The 25,627-nt window shown below is 48.0% G+C and overlaps 1 protein-coding gene across 4 annotated transcripts in view; it reads right to left on the reverse strand.

Moving 5' to 3' along the window:
* Positions 1-25,627, reverse strand: part of fgd4 (FYVE, RhoGEF and PH domain containing 4) — a 182,962-nt gene that overhangs the window by 44,142 nt on the left and 113,193 nt on the right. For all 4 annotated transcript variants that reach the window (XM_033037563.1, XM_033037565.1, XM_033037564.1 and 1 more), the window contains exons 2-3: positions 22,272-22,439; positions 3,146-3,320 (exon numbers count right to left, since the gene is read on the reverse strand). In XM_033037563.1, the coding sequence (XP_032893454.1) occupies positions 3,146-3,320; positions 22,272-22,439 (343 nt within the window). The remainder of the gene's footprint in view (positions 1-3,145; positions 3,321-22,271; positions 22,440-25,627) is intronic.

Consider the following 25,627-nt stretch of genomic DNA (forward strand, 5'->3'; position numbering starts at 1 on the left):
ACCGTAAATAACTTGCATATTTACCACAAAACAGTTCAGTGCGTTAAAGAAAATGAAGCAACCCCTCAGCTACAAAAACATATTTTCTTCCTTCCCCCTTCTCAAAACTGTGAAGAGATGCAACGAAGCATCCTCACCGACGAGACATTTGAAGGGAAGCAGAAGGTGCCACTGCTTGGGCTTGTCCCACTTGAGCATCATTTACGCATCACGATGCACGACGCGTGCGTAGTGACGCTCACGTGATGCGCGCATGGTGCGTGGTGACGTAGGCAGTGACGTGCTGTCGCGCGCGGCGCCCCAGGATTTTGGGATATACGAAATCTCTGCGCACCATCTGCGTCACGCACAAATGACGCCCAAGGAGGACAGGCCCTTCAGGGTTTGTGAGTTGTACAAACCTCTGTGTATCCTTGTTTCCAAGAGCCTTTTATCCCCTTTGCCCTCTACCAAGGGAATACGAGGGGCAGATATTGCCAGTCTGAGGAAGGGTCTCGACCCGAAACGTCACCCATTCCTCTCTAGAGATGCTGAGTTACTCTAACATTTTGTGTCTACCGGCAGATATTGCAAAGCAGGTCCCTTCTCCAAAATCATTATGCAGTGATCCACTATCCGCCCTACACCTACATGGTAGACACAAAATGCTGGAGTAACTCAGCGGGACAGGCAGCATGTCTGGAGAGAAGGAATGGGTGACTTTTCAGAGTCGGAAGAATGGTCTCTACCCGAAACGTCACCCATTCCTTCTTTCCAGAGATGCTGCTGGTAGAGTTGCTACCTCCCAGCGCCAGGGACCCGGGTTCGATCCTGACCACAGGTGCTGTCTGTATGGAGTTTGCATGTTCTCCCTGTGACCGCAAGGTTTCCTCTGAGTTCTCCAGTTTCCTCCCACACTCCAAAGACGAGCGGGTTTGTAAGTTAATTGGCCTGCGTAATGTGACCACATCAGTCTCAAGAAAGGTTCCGACCCAAAATGTCACCTATCCAGGTGCACCAGAGGTGATGCCTGACCCGCTGAGTTACTCCAGCACTTTGCGTCATTTTGCGTAAACAAGCTTCTGCAGTTTGGTTTAGTTTACAGATACAGCAGGAAAACAGTCCCTTCAGCCCACACCGACCAGCGACCAAACCCCGCACTTTAACACCATCCTACAACTTTCACATTTACACCAAGCCAATTAACCTACAAACCTGTACGTCTTTGGAGTGTGGGAGGAAACCGATGATCTCGGAGAAAACCCACGCAGGTCACGGGGGGAACGTACAAACTCCACACAGACAGTGCCCGTAGCCAGGATCAAACCTGGCTCTCTGGCGCTGTAAGCGTTGTAAGGAAGCAATTCTACCGCTGTGCCTTGTTTCTGCCTTGATGCCACTGTCCTTTTAAATGTCTATGCACTGGATTTAAATAAACTTCAAGGGATTCTTAACATAAAGCAAAATAAATTGCAACACAACTGTTCAGGTGGCCATGATCTCCTCCCGACCTTCAACACGACAAAACGAGAGACACGGTAGAAATGAATATTACAACGGGAAGAATGCACTTCATTTCAAAACCATCTACTTCCTCCCACTTTAATTTTCCAGCCCACACTAATTCACAACCTGAGACCTTATAAGGAACAAAACACCAAGTGCTGGAGTAACTCAGCGGGCCAGGAGGCATCTCTGGAGGACATGGATAGGTGATGTTTTGGGTCGGTACCCCTGAGGGTCGTCAACTTTCTCACTCCCAAATAAGGGACAGAAGGTCAAAATAAGGGACAAATTCCCGATGGCAATTCGTTGACCGACTCGGCCGTGGCTGGGTGAATGATGAGTTGGCTCAGGTGCTGGGTGAATGATGAGTTGGCTCGGGTGCTGGGTGAATGATGAGTTGGCTCAGGTGCTGGGTGAATGATGAGTTGGCTCAGGTGCTGGGTGAATGATGAGTTGGCTCAGGTGCTGGGTGAATGATGAGTTGGCTCAGGTGCTGGACTGCACACAAAGCCCAGCCGGCGGGCCAGCTGAGGAGTTTTGGCCTGGGCGCGACGTTGCATGCAAAGTCCGGCACCCCATCCAACTCATGAACCGATGATCGGCCATGAGAAGGAGGGGTGGTGGGTGGTGTCGGCAGTAAGCGAAGGCCAGACAGCTGGCTGGACTGCCGACAGACGGGGCCACGGGCGAGGTGCTGCTGCTGCACTCCATGGGCTGCGCTATGCGGGACGTGTGAGGCGGAGCCGGACGTGGCGCTCCGACCCGACAGTCCCCTCGACCCGAGTAGTAGCAGTCAAATATGGGGACAAGGGCGGTCCCGTACGGGACAAACCAATTTAGCCCAAAATACGGGATGACCCTGGCTAATATGGGACAGTTGGCAACCCTAGTACCCCCTCTACAAATTGATTGTAATAGGGGGGAGAGAGCATGAAAAGGAGATGGGGGCAGGACCAAGCAATTCCCCACACATCTCCCTTTAGACTTTGACCCTCTCATCCTAAAGATTAGCCTCTCTCATCTTAAAACTACAAATAAAGATGGAAAATGCTGAAAACATTCAGCAAGCCAGGCAGCATCTGTCAACAGAGAACAATGAATGTTTCAGATCCAGGACCTTCGTCAGAACTGGCTGTAAAATAGACAGAGACATCATTCTGTTCCTTTTACACCCTGAATGAATTCAAGTTTGCTCGGTGTTTGGTTAATTAAAATGCAAGCCCCCAACTTCAATATGTTTCACCAGCTGATTGGTCCACAAAGGAATGTCTTTCAAAAGATAAAATAATTCAGAATTGCTGAAATGACAGAAATATGGAATGAGCTGCCAGAGGAGATAGTTGAGGCAAGTACTATCACAACATTTAAAAAAACAGCTGGACAGGTACATGGATAGGGCAGGTTTCGAGGGATGATGGGCCAAACGCAGGCAGGTGGGACTAGTGCAGATGGGGCATGTTGGCTTGCGTGGACAAGTTGGGCCGAAGGGCCTGTTTCCATGCTGTATCACTCTATGGCTCTACTGATTCATTATTTCATACTTCCATTTGGTAATGGGAGTTGAGCTTGAGCCAGGACTGGAGCAGACAAGAACACTGAGTAAAGACGAGTTATATACGTATAACCTCACGTGCAAACGCGCACTCACGTGCATCCTTACCTGCTTCCTTGAAACCGGTTGATCAGATCAGACACTTTGCCAACTTTTTCCTTGCATGGACTGGGTGGTGTGAAGGAGTCCATCCTTGCCTTTCCACCGTGCAATGCCTTGATGTCTGGACCTTGGCTTGCTTGCTGTGCTGCCGGACTTTGAAGATGCAGAGGCTTTTGAGGCACTGTGTGAGAGCAGGCAGAATTATATTACTTCATGATCCGCAAGTTGCTTCAACGGCAGCCCAGGACTAAACAACAAGGATTCATTCATTTTTCCACTCAACATCTCGCAGCGGAGAACATGCCTATTTACCACCTTGCTTAGGGTTGCTTCTACATTGATTTCATTAAAGTTGGAAGCGTTTCTGTCCTCTCACCAGGATTTTAAACCAGGAAGCAGAACAATTAATAACACAACTAAACCCGGATCCACTGAGTGAGTTTCATGCGACCAGTACTATGCAATTAAACTGCAGAAGCAAAACCAGAAAGTAATCTTGTTTCCACTCAGCATTGTATCTCATTTCTAAAGATACCAGAGGAACCAGATACAATAGAAACAAGTTCCCCCTTCTAGATTTCACATCTCCTATGGGACTACACCTTTAACGCTACCTGTCTGCCTAACAAGAACTTTTATTCTGGATTCACATGCATTTATTTCAAGTCTGCAACCTCAGTCTTTCTGATGAGCAACTCAGTGTTTCACATCATCTCTCAGCATCAGCACCCAAGCCCGTTTCTCCAACCAGCTTGCTTCCCCATTTCTGCTTCAGCCTGCTTTCCAGTTGACTCACTGCAAGTTCTGCTCGGTTTCAATTGTCAACCTGTCGGGCCTTTGGTGCCTTCCCCCACAGTGGGAACATTTGATTCTGCTGTGTGGGGATGTTTTTATGTTGAATTCTATCGTGTGTTGTGTTCTTTATGTTTATTGTATGGCTGTGTGGTAATCTCATTTCACTGTGCCATCTGTGCCATCTTGTGTCTTGTAAATGTGAAGATAGCTTGATTGTTAGAGCTGTCTTTTATCAGGATTCAACAAGCGTTGGAACATACACACACACACTGCACTCATGCACATAGCCTTGCACACATTTAGATGATGCGTACGTACACACAACACAGGCACTCTTGCGCACAGGCAAACTTATGGGGCTTTCTCACGGGGCGACTTGACGCAAGATGTAACCAGAGTGAAGTGGTCGTGGTCTAGCACGATATCACACGATATAACGGGGGGTAGATAAAGAGTTCCCACGGTACTCGGCATTTCTGTTATTTGTGCGAGTGACTTGTCCGTCTCCCGAGCTTTCCCGTTAAATCTTGAATGAACATTGTGAATCCCCATTCATAAAAGAGAAGGTAATTGCGCGGGGGGGGGTTAATAATTGACAAGCTGCTGCTGCCTACCCGCCGAGTTAAAAAGTTCCCACGGTCACGATACACAGTGTATCGCGAGTCTTGCGTGGGAACTTTTTAACTCAGCGGGCAGGCAGCAGCAGATTGTCGCTCCCTTCAGTTTCACCCCACCTACACCCCTCTGCTTCACGGCCATGTGTGTGACCCCTTCCCTCCTCTCTTCAGCTCCCCGCCCATTGCGCCGGCGCGGGGGCTTTGCACTGTCTTCACGTCGGCGATGCCAGCAGGTCAGTGCCAGTCACCGGAGACGTCAGGACCAACGGGACACCGACCCCCAGGCCCACTGCAAGCACGGAGTTCCCAGAGGCCCACAGCCAGCAGCAGCCCAGCCCCGTTCCAACTCCAGAGGAACACGCTCCCCGTAGCGACAGAAGCTGATGGTGTGCAAGATACGTCTTGTTCTTGGGGTTGCGGATGAGGGGGCGCAGCTCGGGCTGTGACGTCTCCGGCCACCCCCCTGTACAGGAGCTGAGACTGGGAACTGTGAGGTTGTTTGCAGTTGCAGAGGGAGGGGGCAAGGGCGGTACAGTTCACAGTCTCAGCTCCAGTCCAGGGGGGTGGCCGGAGACGTTAGGACCAACGGGACACCGACTGCAAGCTCGGAGATCCCAGAGACTCATAGCCAGCAGCAACTCTAGCCCAGCCCCGCTCCAACTCCAGAGGAACCCGGGTTGCGGATGAGGGGGCGCGGATTCCTCTGGAGTTGGAGGGACAGGGAGACACAGCGGCTTTTGAGAATGGTGGGCAATCACTTCCAAAGTTCTGCCCACACAGTCAGTACACCTCTCCTACACTTGTCTCCCGCACTAAGATCATCTCGCAGAGAATGATCCCAGCCTAACAGCATGTTCATTCCAGATTACTCACCTTCTGTCCCCTCTGTCCAGCTTCCGGGTTCACCGTTCGCAGGAGTTCCCACAGTAACCGCAAGAGTTAATACGGATAGCGCACTGGCCACTACGCGCATATAATGTTGCAATCTTCAACCACAAGTGTACAAGTCACTCTTGGAGAAATTCAAACTTGCTTGAATTTTCTCCCGAGTCACCAAGTTACACGAGTACCTGCCGTTAGCGCCACGGTGGTCCACGGTGGTCCACGAATGCCGTACGGTTATCGCACGGGGTTCCCACGATGTTCAACTCTGGTTAACTCTTGCGTCAAGTCGCCCCGTGAGAAAGCTGCTTTACACGATGCACGCATATACACCACCCATGAACCCATGCACACCTGCACGATGCATGCAGCCATGCACATACGCCCACACTTACAGAACGCATGCAGCCATGCACATACGCCCACACTCACAGAACGCATGCAGCTGCGTGCATATACTCACACACACTCATATGATGCATACACACACACACACACACACACACACACACACACACACACACACACACACACACACACACACACACACACACACACACACACACACACACACACACACACACACACACACACACACACAGTGGAAAAGTTGCAATTACTCATAAAACATCAAAATTGCTCAGCTGCATCAGATTTCAAAGCTAGTGACACCAGGTTTTTACACAGAGAGTTGCCTGAAAACAGCCTGGAAGACACTGTCCCTGAATCTGGAGGTGTGAGTTTTCACACTTCTAGACATCTTGCCTGATGGGAGAGGGGAGAAGAGGGAGTGACTGGGGTGAGACTCGTCATTGATTCTGCTGCTGGCCTTGCCGAGACTGCGTGAGGTATAAATGGAGTCAATCGAATGGAGGTTGGTTTGTGTGAAAATATGACTTCAATAATTGTAGAATATCTAGCATCAACAAGGTTGTAGCTCATGGATATCCATGAAGGAAATAAACAGTTGGGTCAATTGCTGCCGGGATGATAAAAAAACACGATATTGAGGCAAGCCATGAATTCTGCATGGTCTTGCATCAGTCAAATAAACTTGGGTTCATTGCTTTTTTCATTCCAGCGCACATTTTGCAGAATCGATCAATTCCATGCCCAATAAATGTAATCGTGAAGAAAAAGGCAAATTAAAAAACATATTCTTCCAACTTTCAGTTTGTTATTTTCTATTTCGGATATAGTCACAGGGGGGGAACTGAAAGAGAATGGACCTCAAAACCAAACTGCTTGAGGATGCATTTTTTTTTTCTTGATCACAAATTATCGAGTGGTTTCCATGACAGTCTGCTGACTGCCAGGAAAGTGAAAAGTTAAATGTCAATGTTTTGAAGGCAGCATTAAAATTGTATTATTTTCCTGGGGGGAACTAACCTGGCAATAATATTAGCTTTACTTCTCCAAGGGAAGATAGATTTCAACAATCTGAAATGCCATAAATCTTGGATAATTGTAAGATTTCACACATAGACTGAAATTATGACATTTATACATCTATAAACATTTTAAATGATTTGATTTCCCAATTTTTATCCTTAATACTTGTCACCCGCAATTTGGGTCGAGACTCTTCTTCAGTCTGAAGAAGTGTCTCGACACGAAATGTCACCCATTCCTTCTCTCCAGAGATGCTGCCTGAACCGCTGAGTTACTCCAGCATTTTGTGTCTACCTTTGATTTAAACCAGCATCTGCAGTTCTTTCCTACACACTTTGCTGTAACATGTGACAAGGTACAGTGAAATTCTTTGCTTGCATACCCAAGGTCTGCAAATAGTCTTCAAAAGGGAACTGCAGATGCTGGAATATCGAAGGTACACAAAATTGCTGGAGGAACTCAGCGGGTGCAGCAGCATCTATGGAGCGAAGGAAATAGGCGACGTTTCGGGCCGAAACCCTTCTTCAGACTGATGGGGGGTGGGGAAAGAAAGAAGGAAAAAGGGGAAGAGGAGGAGCCCGAGGGCGGGCGGATGGGAGGGTGGGAGGAGACAGCTAGAGGGTGAAGGAAGGGGAGGGGACAGCACAGGCTAGCCAAATTGGGGGAATTCAATGTTGATGCCATAGGGGCGCAAGGACCCCAGACGGAATATGAGGTGCTGTTCCTCCAATTTCCGCTGTTGCTCACTCTGGCAATGGAGGAGACCCAGGACAGAGAGGTCGGATTGGGAATGGGAGGGGGAGTTGAAGTGCTGAGCCACCGGGAGGTCATGTAGGTTAAGGCGGACCGAGCGGAGGTGTTCGGCCCAGGACAGAGAGGTCGGATTGGGAATGGGAGGGGGAGTTGAAGTGCTGAGCCACCGGGAGGTCATGTAGGTTAAGGCGGACCGAGCGGAGGTGTTCGGCCCAGGACAGAGAGGTCGGATTGGGAATGGGAGGGGGAGTTGAAGTGCTGAGCCACCGGGAGGTCATGTAGGTTAAGGCGGACCGAGCGGAGGTGTTCGGCCCAGGACAGAGAGGTCGGATTGGGAATGGGAGGGGGAGTTGAAGTGCTGAGCCACCGGGAGGTCATGTAGGTTAAGGCGGACCGAGCGGAGGTGTTCGGCCCAGGACAGAGAGGTCGGATTGGGAATGGGAGGGGGAGTTGAAGTGCTGAGCCACCGGGAGGTCATGTAGGTTAAGGCGGACCGAGCGGAGGTGTTCGGCCCAGGACAGAGAGGTCGGATTGGGAATGGGAGGGGGAGTTGAAGTGCTGAGCCACCGGGAGGTCATGTAGGTTAAGGCGGACCGAGCGGAGGTGTTCGGCCCAGGACAGAGAGGTCGGATTGGGAATGGGAGGGGGAGTTGAAGTGCTGAGCCACCGGGAGGTCATGTAGGTTAAGGCGGACCGAGCGGAGGTGTTCGGCCCAGGACAGAGAGGTCGGATTGGGAATGGGAGGGGGAGTTGAAGTGCTGAGCCACCGGGAGGTCATGTAGGTTAAGGCGGACCGAGCGGAGGTGTTCGGCCCAGGACAGAGAGGTCGGATTGGGAATGGGAGGGGGAGTTGAAGTGCTGAGCCACCGGGAGGTCATGTAGGTTAAGGCGGACCGAGCGGAGGTGTTCGGCGAAACGGTCGCCCAACCTACGCTTGGTCCGCCTTAACCTACATGACCTCCCGGTGGCTCAGCACTTCAACTCCCCCTCCCATTCCCAATCCGACCTCTCTGTCCTGGGTCTCCTCCATTGCCAGAGTGAGCAACAGCGGAAATTGGAGGAACAGCACCTCATATTCCGTCTGGGGTCCTTGCGCCCCTATGGCATCAACATTGAATTCCCCCAATTTGGCTAGCCTGTGCTGTCCCCTCCCCTTCCTTCACCCTCTAGCTGTCTCCTCCCACCCTCCCATCCGCCCGCCCTCGGGCGCCTCCTCTTCCCCTTTTTCCTTCTTTCTTTCCCCACCCCCCATCAGTCTGAAGAAGGGTTTCGGCCCGAAACGTCGCCTATTTCCTTCGCTCCATAGATGCTGCTGCACCCGCTGAGTTCCTCCAGCAATTTTGTGTACCGTCTGCAAATAGTCGCCACATACAGCACTAACAAAGTCACAAATGACCCCCGCCAGCTCCCCCTTTGTTCTCCCCCCCCCCCCTCACTCCCCTTGCCCCGCACATCTCCTTTAAACTCTGTCCCACTCACCTTAAAGCTCTGCCCACTGATATTTGAAATGAAGTCTGAAGCCCAGGTCACTTGCAGCAACTTATCAGTGATTTTGAACAAATTAATTTTCTCGCATTTTTATTTCAAATTGGATGTTGTTACCTCTTGCAAACAACGGAGTATATAATTTTGCTTTAAATCTCTTAACTTAGTTATTGGATGTAACCTGGGTTACAGATCTTCTTTAACTTAAACTTTGGGTGGCACAGATGTAGAGTTGCCGCCTCACGGCGCCAGAGACCCAGGTTCGATCCCGACTACGGGCGCTGTCTGTACGGAGTTTGTTCGTTCTCCCCGTAACCGCGTGGGTTTTCCCCTGGTGCTCTGGTTTCCTCACACACTCTAAAGACGTACAGGTTTGTTGGTTAATTTCCTTCGGTAAAAATTGTAAATTGTAAAGATTGTAGATTGTCCCTAGTGTGTAGGATAGTGCTAGTGTATGGGGATCTCTGGTCTGCGCAGACTTGGTGGGCTGAAGGGCCTGCTTCCACACTGTATCTCTAAACTAAACCTCAAGGTGCATCTGCTAAACTGTAACGGAGGGGTGGGTGTGTGCGTGTACGTGTGGGTGTGTGTATGTGTGGGTGTGTACGTGTGTGTACGTATGCGTGTACGTGTATGCGTACGCGTGTACATGTGTGTGTGCGTACGTGCATGTGTGCGTTTGTGTATGTATGTACGTGCGTGTATGTATGTGTGCGTTTGTGTGTGCGTGTATGTGTATGCGTGTGTGTACATGTAGGTGTGTGTACGTGTGGGTGTGTGTACATGTGGATGTGTGTACATGAGTGTGTGTACGTGTGTGTGTGTGTGCGCGCGTGTGTGTGTGCGTGTACGTGTTCGCGTGTGTATGCGTACGTGCATATGCGTGCGTACGTGTGTGTGCGTGCATACGTGTACGTGTGTGTACGTGCGTGTGTGTATGTGTGAGTGTGTGTGTACATGTATGTGTGTGTGTGTTTGTGTGTGTATGTGTATGTGTGGATGTGTGAATATGTGTGTGTGTGTGTTTGAATGGGTGTGTGTGTGTGTGAGTGTGTGTGTGAGTGTGTGAGTGTGTGTGTACATGTGTGTGTGTGTGTGTGTGTGTGTGTGTGTGTGCGTGTGTATACAGATTATTAAAAGTGGCAGTGCAAGCTGAGAAAGCCATTAATATTACATACACAATGCTGAGCAGAGGCACAAAGTTTAAAGGGGGATGTTCTGCTGAGCGTTCATGAAACACTGGTTCAGTCTCAACTGGAGATTTTTGTTCACACGAGGTTGCCACATTACAGGAAGGATGTGAAGGCACCATGGGGAGGCTCCCTGGAACTAAGTGCAGGACAAGAACAAACCATTTGGCCTGCAATGTCATAAGATCATGTGATAGTAGAATTAGGCCATTCGGCCCATCCAGTCTACTCCACCATTCAATCATGGCTGATTTATCTCTCCCACCAAACCCCATTCTCCTGTCTTTTTCCCATGAACTCTGACACCCGTATCAATCAAGAATCTATCCATCTCTAGCTTAAAAATACCCACTGACTTGACCTCCACAGCCTTCTGTGGCAAACAATTCCACAGATTCACCACCCTCTGACCAAAGAAATTCCTCCTCATCTCCTTCCTAAAAGAACGCCCTTTAATTCTGAGGCTATGACCTCTATTCCTGGACTCTCCCACAGGTGGAAACATCCTCTCCACATCCAACATGCCGAACATGATGCTGAGTTAAACTAATCTCACCCGTCTATGATCCGCACGTCTCAATTCCTTGCATATCCGTTTGCATATGAGAAAAAAAAGAGTGGCTCCTGGAATGAGGAACTGTAGCTACAAGGGCGGGCTAGAGAGGCAGGAACTGTGTGGTTTGTAGGGAAGGCTGAGGAGAAATCTGATGGTATTGTATTAAATGAAGAAGGGATTGAACAGAGGGGACAATGGGGGGCTGTTTCTGGTGGTGGAAGTGAAGAGGATTAAAGGCTGCAGGTATTGAAGGGCCTGTTTCACTGCTGTAGCTCCAAACAATAACATAGAAGAAAATCAATAGCGTCCCGAGTCAAACTTCCTTTTTTTTTTTAAAGTCACACAGCACATGGTTAGAATCCAAATTGCAGAGTGTACAGATGAAGTGGACGCAGGTCCCATTGAGGTCAACAGGAGGAGGAACTGGGTGAATCTGTGGTAGGGAGAATGATGAGGGCAACTGAGAAGGGTGCGGTGGGGCAGGCAAGTGAGTCGCTCCAGGAGAGAGCTAGCATGGCCATGAGTGGGCAGAATGGCCTCCTTCAGTGTGGTGACCATTCTGTGACTCTGACTTTTCAACCAATTTGAATATTAATTCAAAAGGTAATTTTCAAACAAATCCTATATTTGGCGCGGCATGGTGGAGCAGCGTGAGTTGCTGCCTTACAGCACCGCAGGACCAGGTTCGATCCTGACAACAGGTGCTGTCTGAACGGAGTTTGTACGTTCTCCCCGTGACCACATAGATTTTCCCCGGGTGCTCCGGTTTCCTCCCACACTCCAAAGACGTACAGGTTTGTAGGCTAATTGGCTTCAGTAGAAATTTTAAATTGTCCCTGGTGTGGAGGATAGTGTTAGTGTTAGTGTGTGGAAATCACTGGTCGGGGCAGATGAAACATATAAGATTGTTAAGGATTTGGACAAGCTAGAGGCGGGAAACATGTTCCCGATGTTGGGGGAGTCCAGAACCAGGGGCCACAGTTTAAGAATAAGGAGTAAGCCATTTAGAACGGAGACGAGGAAACACTTTTTCTCACAGTGAGTTGTGAGTCTGTGGAATTCTCTGCCTCAGAGGGCAGTGGAGGCAGGTTCTCTGGATGCTTTCAAGAGAGAGCTAGATAGGGCTCTTAAAAATAGCAGAGCCAGGGGATATGGGGAGAAGGCAGGAACGGGGTACTGATTGGGGATGATCAGCCATGATCACATTGAATGGCGGTGCTGACTCGAAGGGCCTACTCCTGCACCCATTGTCTTTTGTCTATTGTCTATTCGGTGGGCCAAACTGTTTTGGTGCTGTATCTCTAAACTAAACCCTAAGGATTGAAAGATACCATATGGAATCAGACCCTTCGGCCCACCGAATCCATGTCGCCCATCGATTACACGTTCACACTAGTTCTACATCACTATTCTTTCTTATCCACTCCCTGCACATTAGTGTACAGTAATTTACAGAGACCAATTAATCTACAAACCTGCAGGTCTTCAGTGTGCGGGAGGAAACTGGAGCACCCGGTGAAAACCTGCGTGATCACAGGGAGAAGGTGCAACCAACACAGACAGCATGTGAGGCCAGGAGTGAAGCCAGTCTCTGGTGCTGTGAGGCAGCAGCTCTACCAGCTATCAGCCATGAAACTAAATTGTGAATTTTGTTATAGTATAGCAGTTTTCCCCAATCAATTAAAAACTCAAAATGTAGTGTGCAGGAAGGAACTGCAGATGCTGGTTTAAACCGAAGATAGACACAAAATGCGGGACCCTTCTTCAAACTAGTCAGGGGAAAGGGAAACGAGAGATATAGACGAAGATGTCGAAAGATAAAGAAGAATGATTAAAAGATATGCAAAAAAGTACCAATGATAAAGGAAACAGGCCATTGTTAGCTGTTTGTGGGGTGAAAACGAGAAGCTGGTGCGCCTTGGGTGGGGGAGGGATAGAGAGAGTGGGAATGCCGGGGTTACTTGAAGTGAGAGAAATCAATATTCATAACACTGGGCCCCAAGCGAAATGAGATGCTGTTCCTCCAATTTGCATTTGGTCTCACTCTGACAATGGAGGAGACCTAGGATGGAAAGGTCAGTGTGGGAATGGGAAGGAGAATTAAATTGTTTGACAACCGGGAGATCAGGTAGGTCCACGCGGACGGAGCGAAGGTGTTCAGTGAAATAATTGCCCAGTCTACGTTTGGTCTCGCCGATGTACAAAAGTCCACATCTTGAATGATGAATACAGTAGATGAGGTTGGAGGAGGTGCAAGTAAACCTCTGCCTAATGGGCCTGTCCAACTTAGGCTATTTTTAGGCGACTGTCATAGTCGTAGGAGGTCGCTGAAAAACCAGCAGCTGGACCCCCCTAAAATAGAATCATACTTTAACAAAAAAAAACGAAATCAGCACCGGCGACAACCTACGTCATCCTGGCGACAACCTACGACAGCAGCTACGTCAGGAGAAGTCGAGCCACGCTCATTGGCGTCAAGCCACTGTCGCCGAAATGTTTAGAATATTTCAAAATCCAGCGGCGACCAGAAAAACGCTACTTCTCGTTGAGCGACTGAGGAGACTATTCACGACTATACACCCCGGCGACTAAAAAAAAATCGCCTAAGTGGGACAGGGGCATAACCTGAAAGGACTGCCGGGGGTCCCTGCACAGAGTCGAGTGAGGGGATATAGTGTGATCAGCCACTATTCCCTTTGTTTTTGCTGTAATTTTACTTCGGAGTCACGTGAGTGACTACGTGAAGAACCCGCTCAGTGCGCAGGCGCGGCATTATGCCAGCAGTGCAACAGCGGCTGCAACGGGAGTTAGGCGCTCCCGCTACAGAATGAACCGGACCGTCAGGTGAGTACCCTGAGGTCGGGTTTTCTTTTACAGGTGAGCCTTTTTCTGCTTGTGTTTTTTACAGGCAGAGAAAAAGGCTCTGGAACAAAACTGTCCCCCGTTCAAGGAGGAACGTTTTCCCGTCGGGGAGGGGGGCAGCAACAGGCGGTAGGAGCGACCCGGTGTTCCTCTAATTCCCCGACACCGTGCCGAGGCCAGCCCGCTAGTACCTGAGCAGCGGGCTGGATGCATAGCCACTCGAGAGGCATCCGGCAGGTGTTCCCGATTTCGGACGGGACGTCTCTCCACCCGCACGGGGGGAGAGAGAGCCGCCTGAGCCGCTGGAGCGGCTCACGGAGCAGGTGCCTGCGAGACGCGCTGCTTGAGGGGCGCTCTCGCTACTACAAGGCAGAAAAGCTCCAGAAGAAGGCGGTAGGAACAATTACCGGGCGCTCCGCTATCCCCATCACCGCGCCGAGCCCAGTCCCGCTAGTGCCTGAACTGCGGGCTGGATGTCTAGCCATCCGAACAGGCATCCGGCCGGTGGCGTCCGATTCGTCGGACGGGGACATGTCTCCACCTAAATGGAGGAGAGACAGCCGCTTGAGCTGCATCCAACAGCTATTGGAGCAGCTCCAGCGAGATGCGCAGAAAGAGCGCTCTCGCGGAGGGAGGTCAGGCACCCCCTCCACAGTGTTTCATGCACTGCCCTCTGCTCCCTCATTACTGGAGGCTAGCATTGGTGACCAGGGCTGGGCTGGTCTGGAACAGGGGCAGGCGGACGAATTCGGGAGTATGCCAGGGGTGCAGGAACATGAAGAGCTGTTGGGTGTGGTGGACCGCTTGTAGCAACCCCACGGGCTGGAGCACCACTGGAACCAAAAATGGCGGCCAGCATCAACCATTACTGGAAAAGGTGCTCGCTGAGGTGCTGAAACAACACACAGCACCAGAAAACTGTGAGGCCCTCAAAGTAAAATGTGTCAACAGCCAAATCTGGGGGCATGTGGGGTCATACATCCGGACCCAAGAACTCAAGCTACAGCGGATCCTAAGGCTCCTGACGTCAGCCATCACAGCCTTTGCTCGTTCCGTGGAGACCACGGAGATGGATACCTGCCAGCAGGATGTGCTGGCATTAATGTGTACCACACAATTTGAGATCAACAATCTCCGGAGGGAAACATAAGACCTGCCCTCAATCCCAAATTTGCTGGCTTGTGTAAAGCCCCAGCTGCGGAGACGGACGCGCTGCTATTTGGGGAAGATTTCAATAAAAAACTGAAGGAGATGCAGGAAGCATCAAAAACCTTCGGCCTATGAGGGCAGGCCCCGGGACGAGCAAACCAAGACCTCCGATACCCAAGCGGCAGCACCCCACGGCATCCACCAGTCGACGTCCGCAATATGGGACTGGTGAACGCTTGGGGTCCGCACATTATCCCCAAAGATCTTTTTAGATCAGGGCCCGCAGCGGACCCTCTGGAAAATGCGCCTCCCCCCAACATCGCCAGCACGTCAGAACAAAATCTTCAGGAAAATGAAGAAACAGAATCGCCAATAACCATGGAGGTAGGTGGGTCTGGTCCCTACCAGCATATAGAGAATAAGGGTGCTTTATTAACAGGGGGGAGATTACACTTGTTTAAAGAAGCATGGGGTATGGTCACGAGTGACAAGTATATACTCAACAGCATTAGTGGATATAAAATACAATTCATGTCAGAAAAAACGCCGCCAGTTCAACAATGGCCCCAAAGGGTATTTCTCCCTCCGTCAAAGAGAAACGTGAGGGACAAGCTGAACTGGTGAGACTTATCACAAAGGGGGTCATAGAAAATGACCAAACATGAACCTTTGGAATTTGTATCGAATATATTCACTAAAACCAAAAAAGATGGTGGCTGTCGCATCATCATTGACTTAACATCACTAAACAAATTTGTTAAGTATATACATTTCAAAATGGAGACATATGTTACTGCCAAACAACTGAATTCCAAAGGACACTTCATGGCAAGCATTTATCTTAAAGATGCTTACTATCTAGTACCCATATACAAGGATCATCGCAGATACCTAAAATTTATCTGGATGGTACAAAGCATTGCCCTATGGGCTAACTTCAGCCCAAGATTATTCACCAAAATATTGAACCCAGCCATGGCAATACTAAGAAAACAAAAACATATTGTCATGGCATATCTGGAGGATATTCTGATAGTAGGGAAAACGATGGAATTGGCTGTGGCAGCAGTATCAGCTACAAAACAGCTCCTCGAAACTCTGGGGTTCGTCCTACATCCAGATAAATCTAAGTTGAAGCCATCCACTATCATGGACTACCTGGGCTTCACAATTAACTCAGTCCATATGTACTGTTACCTTGCCAAAGGCAAAAATGGTTGAATTAGCACAATCATGCACCAATTAATGGTCAACGAGCGACCAACTATTCGATCAAGTAGCAAGAGTAATTGGGGAAATGGTAGCAGCATTTCCGGCTACACAATTCGGACCTTTGCACTATCAAAAAATTTACAGAGAGCAAAGGTACGGGCAATAAAACGACATACAGGTCACTATGATCGTGTCATGAACTTACCCACTGAAGCAATATCAGAGCTACAGTGGTGGGCAGAAAACGTTTGGCATAGTTTCAGCCCTATCTTTATCACTAACCCTACTTTAGTTATTCAAACAGATGCCAGTGCTCAAGGCTGGGGAGCGACTAACTCCATATCCAGCACAAGTGGTAGATGGACTAACCTAGAGTCATCATTACTACTTACACTGGGCATTAACTATCTAGAGATGTTGGGCGCCTTTTATGGTTTAAAAGCATATGTATCTAATATGCAGCACTTGCATGTTCGGTTACAAATTGATAAATACTACGGTGATGGCTTATATTAACCATATGGGTGGCATAAAATCATTATCATGCGACAAATTGGTCAACATGATTTGGCAATGGTATGTCGAAAGACATATTTGGCTATCAGCTACTTACCTACCAGGTAAGCTAAACACCCATGCCATGAGAAAATTAAACGCCTGGGTTGCAAGTTTGAACAGACCTTACCTGGAACTGGGATTGTCCAAACAAACCATCACCACCATGTCGGCATCCCTTCGAACATCCACCAGTACTTAAGTACTTAGAGGCAGTACTTAACCAGCATCAAAAAAGGGAGAAGTACTGCCAGGAAACAGGGACAACATACGCAACAGCTACAGCCACCAACATACTGGAGTTCCTGGCCTATCTACACCACAATGTAGGGATCAGCTACAGTGCCATCAACACAGCGCAGAGTGCTCTTTCTGCTTATCACAAACCAGCGCCAGGACAACAGGCGATGGGATCCCATCCACTGGTGGTAAAACTGATGAAGGGCATTTACAATATCAAGCCCTAAGCCCAGGTATACCCATATTTGGGATATCAGTGTGGTCCTGACATATCTCAGGGAATGGCCACCATCCAGATCCCCCGGCCTCGAGCAAGCTACACTAAAGACGCTCATGTTGATGGCACTTGTATCCGCTCAGAGGGTCCAGTCACTACACCTATTGCGACTGGACAACATGATCACAGCTCCAGACCAGATCTGTCGTTATCCAGCGACTGGTCAAACAGAGCAGACCAGGAACACCTAATCCAGTCGTGGCTTACCCACCAGAACCACGGTTATGTGCCATGACTCACCTACTATCCTACATAGACACAACCAGAATATTCGAGGGAGATGAAAAGCCTTGTGGGTCAGTCACAAAAACCTTATGGTGGGGTACGAGCCAAACCATTGCGAGATGGCTCAAGCAGGTGCTAGAAACTGCTGGGATAAACACTAACATGTACAAATTTTATTCCACCAGGGCAGCATCCATGTCGACGGCTAAAGAATGGACATGCCTATAGACCACATCCTGGCTACAGCAGGATGGTGGGAAGGGAAAAGACCGTTCAGAAATTTTATAATAAGCCGTTGGCAAAACCTGGTTTATTTGCAGTAAAGATTTACGAACTGCAAATATTTAATTTAAGCCCAGGGGAGCAACTTAATTCTTTGTTGTTATTGTTTAAAAAATACCATTGTGTTTTTCTACAAATAGACTCATTGGTTGATTACGATAACACTTCCTCCCTCAAGAACTTCGGCAGTGAGTGAAATGAAACTGTTACACGGTTTGAAATCACAGAGCTTTGAAATCTTCACGTAGTCACTCACGTGACTCCGAAGTAAAATAGTAAGATTAAACGAGAACTTACCAGTTTGAAGTTTGATCTGTATTTTATGAGGAGTAACGATGAGGGTATTACGTGCCCTCCGCTCCCACCCTCATTATATGGATCAAACTAATAAATTGATGTATCCTTATCTTTACTATGTTTACTTCAAAATAACTGTGTCTATCTGTGATTCCACACCGCTGCTTGGAAGTATGCCGCGCCTGCGCACTGAGCGGGTTCTTCACGTAATACCCTCATCGTAACTCCTCATAAAATACAGATCAAACTTCAAACTGGTAAGTTCTCGTTTAATCTTACTATTACCAGTCCACCATCACACTGGCAGTCCTGACATTTGTTTCAATAAGTGGTTTCATTATTTTCTCATTCCATTCCCAGGCACTTATGCTTTTGATCTCCTTACTTCCTTGGATTTTCATCTCCTCTGTGCTGTGGCCACAAATCCATTGGAATATCTCCAAAGGTCGGGTGTATTATATTATTTATTTATTTTGCTTCACGAGGAAAAGAAGACAGATAACAATCACAACTGTTTCTGCAACACAAGCACGAACAAATAACGATACACAATTGGATATTGCATGTGTTTAAGTCTGGCTTGTATATAAAAAATGCATGAGGTTATCTAAACTACAGACTGCTGGAAAAACGGGAGGTGTGGCACGGTGGCGCAACGGAAGAATACTGCCTCACAGCGCCAGAGACCCGGGTTCGATCCTGACTACAGGTGCTTGTCTGTACGGAGTTTGTACATTCTCCCCGTGACCGCGTGGGTTTTCTCCGAGATCTTCAGTTTCCTCCCACACTCCAACGACAATAGACAATAGGTGCAGGAGTAGGCCATTTGGCCCTTCGAGCCAGCACCGCCATTCAATGTGATCATGGCTGATCATCCCCAATCAGTACACCGTTCCTGCCTTCTCCCCATATGCCCTGACTGCTATTTTTAAGAGCTCTATCTAGTTCTCTCTTGAAAGCATCCAGAGAACCTGCCTCCACCGCCCTCTGAGGCAGAGAATTCCACAGACTCACCACTCTCTGTGAGAAAAAGTGTTTCCTCGTCTCCGTTCTAAATGGCTTACTCCTTATTCTTAAACTGTGGCCCCTGGTTCTGGGCTCCCCCAACATCAGGAACATGTTTCCTGCCTCTAGCGTGTCCAAGCCCTTAACAATCTTATATGTTTCAATGGGATTCCCTCTCACCCTTCTAAACTCGAGGGTAGAAGCCCAGCTGCTCCATTCTCTCAGCATACGACAGTCCCGCCATCCCGGGAATTAACCTTGTAAACCTACGCTGCACTCCGTCAATAGCAAGAATGTCCTTCCTCAAATTAGGGGACCAAAACTACACTCTGCACATAGAGGTTTATCGGTTAATTGGCTTGGTATGAATGTAAATTGTCCCTAGTGTGTGTATAGAACAGTGTTAGTGTGCGGGGATTGCTGGTTGGTGTGGACTCGGTGGGCCGAATGTTTATCTCTAAACTAAACTAAACTCAGCAGGGCAGGAAGAAAGCATCTAAGGAAGGAAATAAACAGACACCATTTTGGGTCTTCAGACTGAGAATTCTGTGAAAGATTCCTAGCCCAAAATATTGTCTGTTCATTTCCTTCCACAGATGCTGCCTGACCCATTCATTTACTCCATCAATCTGCACATCGTTCAATACCCCAGCATCTGCAGTCTCTTCTGTCTTAATGATTATTTATTCGCGCCAATTTAATTGAAATTCTTGTTATTGACGATTACAGATTTAAGCACATAAACTAATTTGACAATTGGAGTAATTAATAAATAACATTTTTTAGAAATGTCTTCTTGGGTAATGTCTGAATCCTGTTTCATTGTTTAGGAAAAACGATCACATGACACTATTTAACGAAGAGCAAGATTATTTTCCTATTCTCCCGACCAACATTTATCCCATAAACCACACACCAGAATGAATTCAATGCTGAGGAAGGGTCTCGACCCGAAACGTTACCTATCCATATTCTCCAGGGGTGCTGCTTGGAGTTACTCCAGCACTTTGCCACAATTTCCACAATAAATTCATTGTTTATTTATCTTATCTCGTCTCTTTGGTATCAATTTGCCTTGCAAACCGACCACGACTGTGTGGCAACAGCCATGAACGACTTTGGATGGATGCCATGTTTGTCCTTCTCACTGCTGCATGGAGCACATGGCTTCAAAGGCTAAACTAAGAGTGTAGTTTTGGTCTGTGTTTCAAGCTGGTGACCTGTGTTCCTCTGTAGTTTATGCGGCAACATGTCCAGCACTGTCTGCATCGATATATCACCTGTGCAACAGCTACACAGGAGGTCAGATCTGGTTTGCACTCTCTTTCCCGTTTGCGCAGAAGTCCTTTAGTAATGTCCACTTCCTGCATGGATACAGTCTAATCAGCTGCTTCTGGGAGGAATCGGAGCTTTCTCAGTACTCAGGACTGTGTACAGGCTGAGGCTCCTCAATGTGTAGGGAGGAACTGCAGATGCTGGTTTACACCGAAAATATTCTGACGAGGCGGCTCGACCCGAAACGTCACCTATTCCTTCTGTCCAGAGATGCTGCCTGACCCGCTGAGTTACTCCAGCATTTTGTGTCTATCTGAATCTCCCCAATGCAGCAACAGATGCACCTGGGTACTTTATCCTTTCTCTACAACTACCGCAACACTGTACAGGATTTAACATGAAGCAGCATATTCCTCCCAGTTGTTATCAGGCAACTGCACGACCTCTCACCAGCTAGATTGCAGTCCTGGAGATCTTTGAAGTATTTTTAATCTGACTTTATCAGACTTCATTGTTATATCTTTGCATAGTTTGGTTTAGCTTTGTTTATTATAGTCATGTGTACCGAGGTACAGTGAAAAGCTTTCCCTTGTGTGCTATCCAGACAGTAAATAGATTATACACGAATACAATCAGTTATAACGTTTAGTGCTTATAGAAACTTACAAAATTCTTAAGGGGTTGGACAGGCTAGATGCAGGAAGATTGTTCCCGATGTTGGGGAAGTCCAGAACAAGGGGTCACAGTTTAGGGATAAGCGGGAAGTCTTTTAGGACCGAGATGAGAAAAACATTTTTTACACAGAGAGTGGTGAATCTGGGGAATTCTCTGCCACAGAAAGCAGTTGAGGTCAGTTCATTGGCTATATTTAAGAGGGAGTTTGATGTGGCCCTTGTGGCTTAAGGGATCTGGGGGTATGGAGAGAAGACAGGTACAGGATACTGAGTTGGATGATCAGCCATGATCATATTGAATGGCGGTGCAGGCTCGAAGGGCCGAATGGCCTACTCCTGCACCTATTTTCTATGTTTCTATGCAAGATAAAGATTAGAACAAGGTTATAACGTTTAGTGCAAGATAAAGTCCAGTAAAGTCCGATTAGAGATACTTCAAAGGTCTCCAATGAGTGGTCTGGATGGGAGGTCAGGACCGCTCTCTAGCTGGTGAGGGGACGGTTCAGTGCCTGATAACAGCAGGGAAGAAACTGTCCCTGAATCTGGAGAAATGGAGAAATCAAACTTCTGTGCCTCTTGGCTGATTGAAGAGGGGAGAAGAGGGAGTGACGGGGATGAGACTGACGGTGAGGCTCAGCACCCCACGTGTCCCAGACCACTGCAAATCGAATAAAGATGTTTGCCCTACTGCAAGGGTCGGTGCGGTCACCCCCCCCCCCCCCCACGACGCTCTGTAAACTAAACTAAGTATTTCTGATGAAACATAGAAACAAGAAACTGCAGATGCTGGTTTATGCTCTGTGTTCCCTAGAGAGGGTTCCATGTTCCATCTTCTCCAGAGAAGCTGCCTGACCCGCTGCGTTACTCTGCCAGTGTCTTCCTTTCGTATTTCTAATGACTGTAGCTTCTCTGCATATGCTGAAAATCCCTCCATTAATTGCTGTTTAAATAGCCTGCTCGTGTCCGCTGTACCCTTTAACTTCCCAACATATTATTATTACAAAAAAACCGTGACAGATGCAGCATCCTCATGTTTTTGGCTCTTAAAGGATGGAGGTAAAATGTTAGGAAATTCTAAACAATAACATTCACATATCACTGCACAAGAACTCCAACTTCCAGCATCTCTTTCACGTGTGTAGGAAGGGACAGCAGATGTTGGTTTAAACCGAAGATAGACACAAAAAGCTGGAGTGACTCAGCGGGTCAGACAGCATCTCTGGAAAAAAGGAATGGGTGACATTTTGGGTTGAGACCCTTCTTCAGACTGAGTGTCAGGGGAAAGAGAAATGAGAAAGATCTCGATCTGAAACGTCACCTATTCCTTTTCTCCAGAGATGCTGTCTGACCCGCTGAGTTACTCCAGCTTTTTGTGTCTATATTTTTCACAATTGATGCAAACCACTCACCTTGAGGCTTTGGACTTGTGTGTGACTTGATTGTGTTTGGGCCGATTCTCCCATTTATGTCCAGGGCATCATTTCTTGCTACACTCCTGGACGTTCTCTGAAGTGGCCTGGTTATATTTGTGGACCTGCGTTCCGATGCCGAAACCTTCAAGTGGTTGAAACTGTTGGCTGAGGATAGAAGAACAGAAAGAACTATTATCAACATTAGCATTCTCAGCATGATCATTTATTTTAGACTTCCACACATTTGGAGGGTGTATTGACTGCAAGCCCATAAGTTTATATGTGATTGGAGCAGAATTAGGCCATTTGGCCCATCAAGTCTACTTCGCCATTCAATCATTCCCTCCTAACCCAATTCTCCTGCCTTCTCTCCATGACCCCCGACACCCGTACTAATCAAGAAGCTATCTATCTCTGCCTGAAAAACTCCTTGTTGAATTGCTTCTAACAGCAATATTTAACCAACAACTCAATTAGTTTTGATATAGTAAATTGCGGAATAAGATCAGCCTCAACTCAAGATGAAAGAACTGCTCTGAGCAACACCGGAACTCCCACTCCGTATCCGACCTCTCTGTCCTGGGTCTCCTCCATGGCCAGAGCGAGCAACACTGGAAATTGGAGGGACAGCACCTCATATTCCGCTTGGGGAGTCTGCATCCTGGGGGCATGAACATTGAATTCTCCCAATTTTGTTAGCCCTTGCTGTCTCCTCCCCTTCCTCAGCCCTCGGGCTGTCTGCTCCCATCCCTCAGCCTTCGGGCTCCTCCTCCTCCTTTTTCCTTTCTTCTCCCCACCCCCATCAGTCTGAAGAAGGGTTTCGTCCCGAAACGTTGCCTATTTCCTTCGCTCCATCGATGCTGCTGCACCCGCTGAGTTTCTCCAGCACTTTTGTGTACCTCCGATTTTCCAGCATCTGCAGTTCCTTCTTAAACAAATGCTCTGTTTGAATCATTGATTATCCCGCAGCACATTTCAATAAAAGCCATGGAGTTTTGTTTAAGTAGAACTGAGGACAGTTCAGCACAGGAACAAGGCCTTAAACAATAATGTGTGTGTTGAACATGATGCCTTGTTCAACTCATCTCCTCTGCCTGCAAGTGATCCATATCCCTCCATAGCGGTTTTTCCCATCTACAAACCTCTTAAATGCCACATCGCATCTGCCTAAACCATCACTCCTGACAGTGTGTTCCAGGCATCCACCACTCTCGCTGTTAAAAAAAATAAAACTTGCCCCACAGGTCGTTAAACTTTGCTCCTCTCACCTTAAAGCAATGCCCTCTTGCTTTTGACTTTTCCACCCTAGGGAAAAAAAGGTTCTGACTGTATCCCTTATCTATGCCTCTCGTAATTTTATACACTTCACACCCCGTACCCTTTCCTATTAATCTAACTGATTGTTTATTTTACTGTCCAATTCAGTTTTTGTTGTTTAATCATTTCTATCACATGCCCGTAGTGTAATGCAACTTGCTCTAGTGTTCAGCATCGAATTACAATCTTCAACATCTGTCAACACAAAGTCATGATAGATACACTATTCCCCATATGATCCATCCATATCCAGCAGAAAGAACTTGAACAGTGTAACAAAGGGCCCGACATGGGATACAAATGGGATCCAGACGTTACAAAGCCTTCTATGCCCGCACCTCCAGACTCAGGAACAGCTTCATCCCCAGAGCTATCGTTGCTCTAAACCGGCCCTGCTGAGTACCCCCACCCCCATGTACTATATCCGCCATGTCATTAAAACCTCCTTCTTTCATCTCCGCAACATCGCCAAACTCAGACCCTCTCTCACACCTCCCATAGAAACATAGAAACATAGAAATTAGGTGCAGGAGTAGGCCATTCGGCCCTTCGAGCCTGCACCGCCATTCAATATGATCATGGCTGATCATCCAACTCAGTATCCCGTACCTGCCTTCTCTCCATACCCTCTGATCCCCTTAGCCACAAGGGCCACATCTAACTCCCTCTTAGCCAATGAACTGGCCTCGACTACCCTCTGTGGCAGGGAGTTCCAGAGATTCACCACTCTCTGTGTGAAAAAAGTTCTTCTCATCTCGGTTTTAAAGGATTTCCCCCTTATCCTTAAGCTGTGACCCCTTGTCCTGGACTTCCCCAACATCGGGAGCAATCTTCCTGCATCTAGCCTGTCCAACCCCTTAAGAATTTTGTAAGTTTCTATAAGATCCCCTCTCAATCTCCTAAATTCTAGAGAGTATAAACCAAGTCTATCCAGTCTTTCTTCATAAGACAGTCCTGACATCCCAGGAATCAGTTTGGTGAACCTTCTCTGCACTCCCTCTATGGCAATAATGTCCTTCCTCAGATTTGGAGACCAAAACTGTACGCAATACTCCAGGTGTTGTCTCACCAAGACCCTGTACAACTGCAGTAGAACCTCCCTGCTCCTATACTCAAATCCTTTTGCTATGAAAGCTAACATACCATTCGCTTTCTTCACTGCCTGCTGCACCTGCATGCCCACTTTCAATGACTGGTGTACCATGACACCCAGGTCTCGCTGCATCTCCCCTTTTCCTAGTCGGCCACCCGCTGCTGAAAGACTCATCCATGCCTTCATCTCCTCCCGACTGGACTATTGCAACACACTTCTCCTTGGCATCAGCTCCACCTACATCAACCAACTCCAACTGGTCCAGAACGCAGCCGCCCGACTCATCACCCACACCAAATCCTGGCATCACATCACTCCAGTCCTCAAACAACTTCACTGGCTTCCCATCTCCCACCGGATCACCTACAAAATCCTTATCCTCACCTACAAAGCCCTCCACCATCTGGCCCCCCCATATCTCACTGACCTCTCCCCCTACCAACCCTCATGGTCCCTCAGATCCACATCAGCCGGTCTCCTCTCCATCCACAAGTCTAACCTCCGCAGTTTTGGGGACAGAGCCTTCTCCAGGGCAGCTCCCAGGCTCTGGAACGCCCTCCCCCAACTGATCCGCAATTCCGTGTCCCTCACCATCTTCCAGTCCCGCCTCAAGACCCATCTCTTCACCTCTGCCTATCCTTAGCCCCACGTCCCCCTCCCTTTCCATCTGTGCTTGAATTGCCTCATATTGTGTTTTGAATTGAATTCTGTCTTTACTTTGTGTACTAGTCATGTCTCTACTATTTATTTCATTCCCCTTACATGTTTTTCCTCTACCTGCTAAATTTTTGTACGGTGTCCTTGAGACTCTTGAAAGGCGCCCATAAATAAAATTTATTATTATTATTATTATATTCACGCACATCGACCCGGCACAGACATATTTGCACTTTAGACTGTTTTACTGTTCTTTTTTAAAAATATAAATCATGTTTCTCGGGGT

Source organism: Amblyraja radiata, chromosome 19, assembly GCF_010909765.2.
Source record: "Amblyraja radiata isolate CabotCenter1 chromosome 19, sAmbRad1.1.pri, whole genome shotgun sequence".
In the NCBI taxonomy this organism is placed as follows: domain Eukaryota; kingdom Metazoa; phylum Chordata; class Chondrichthyes; order Rajiformes; family Rajidae; genus Amblyraja; species Amblyraja radiata.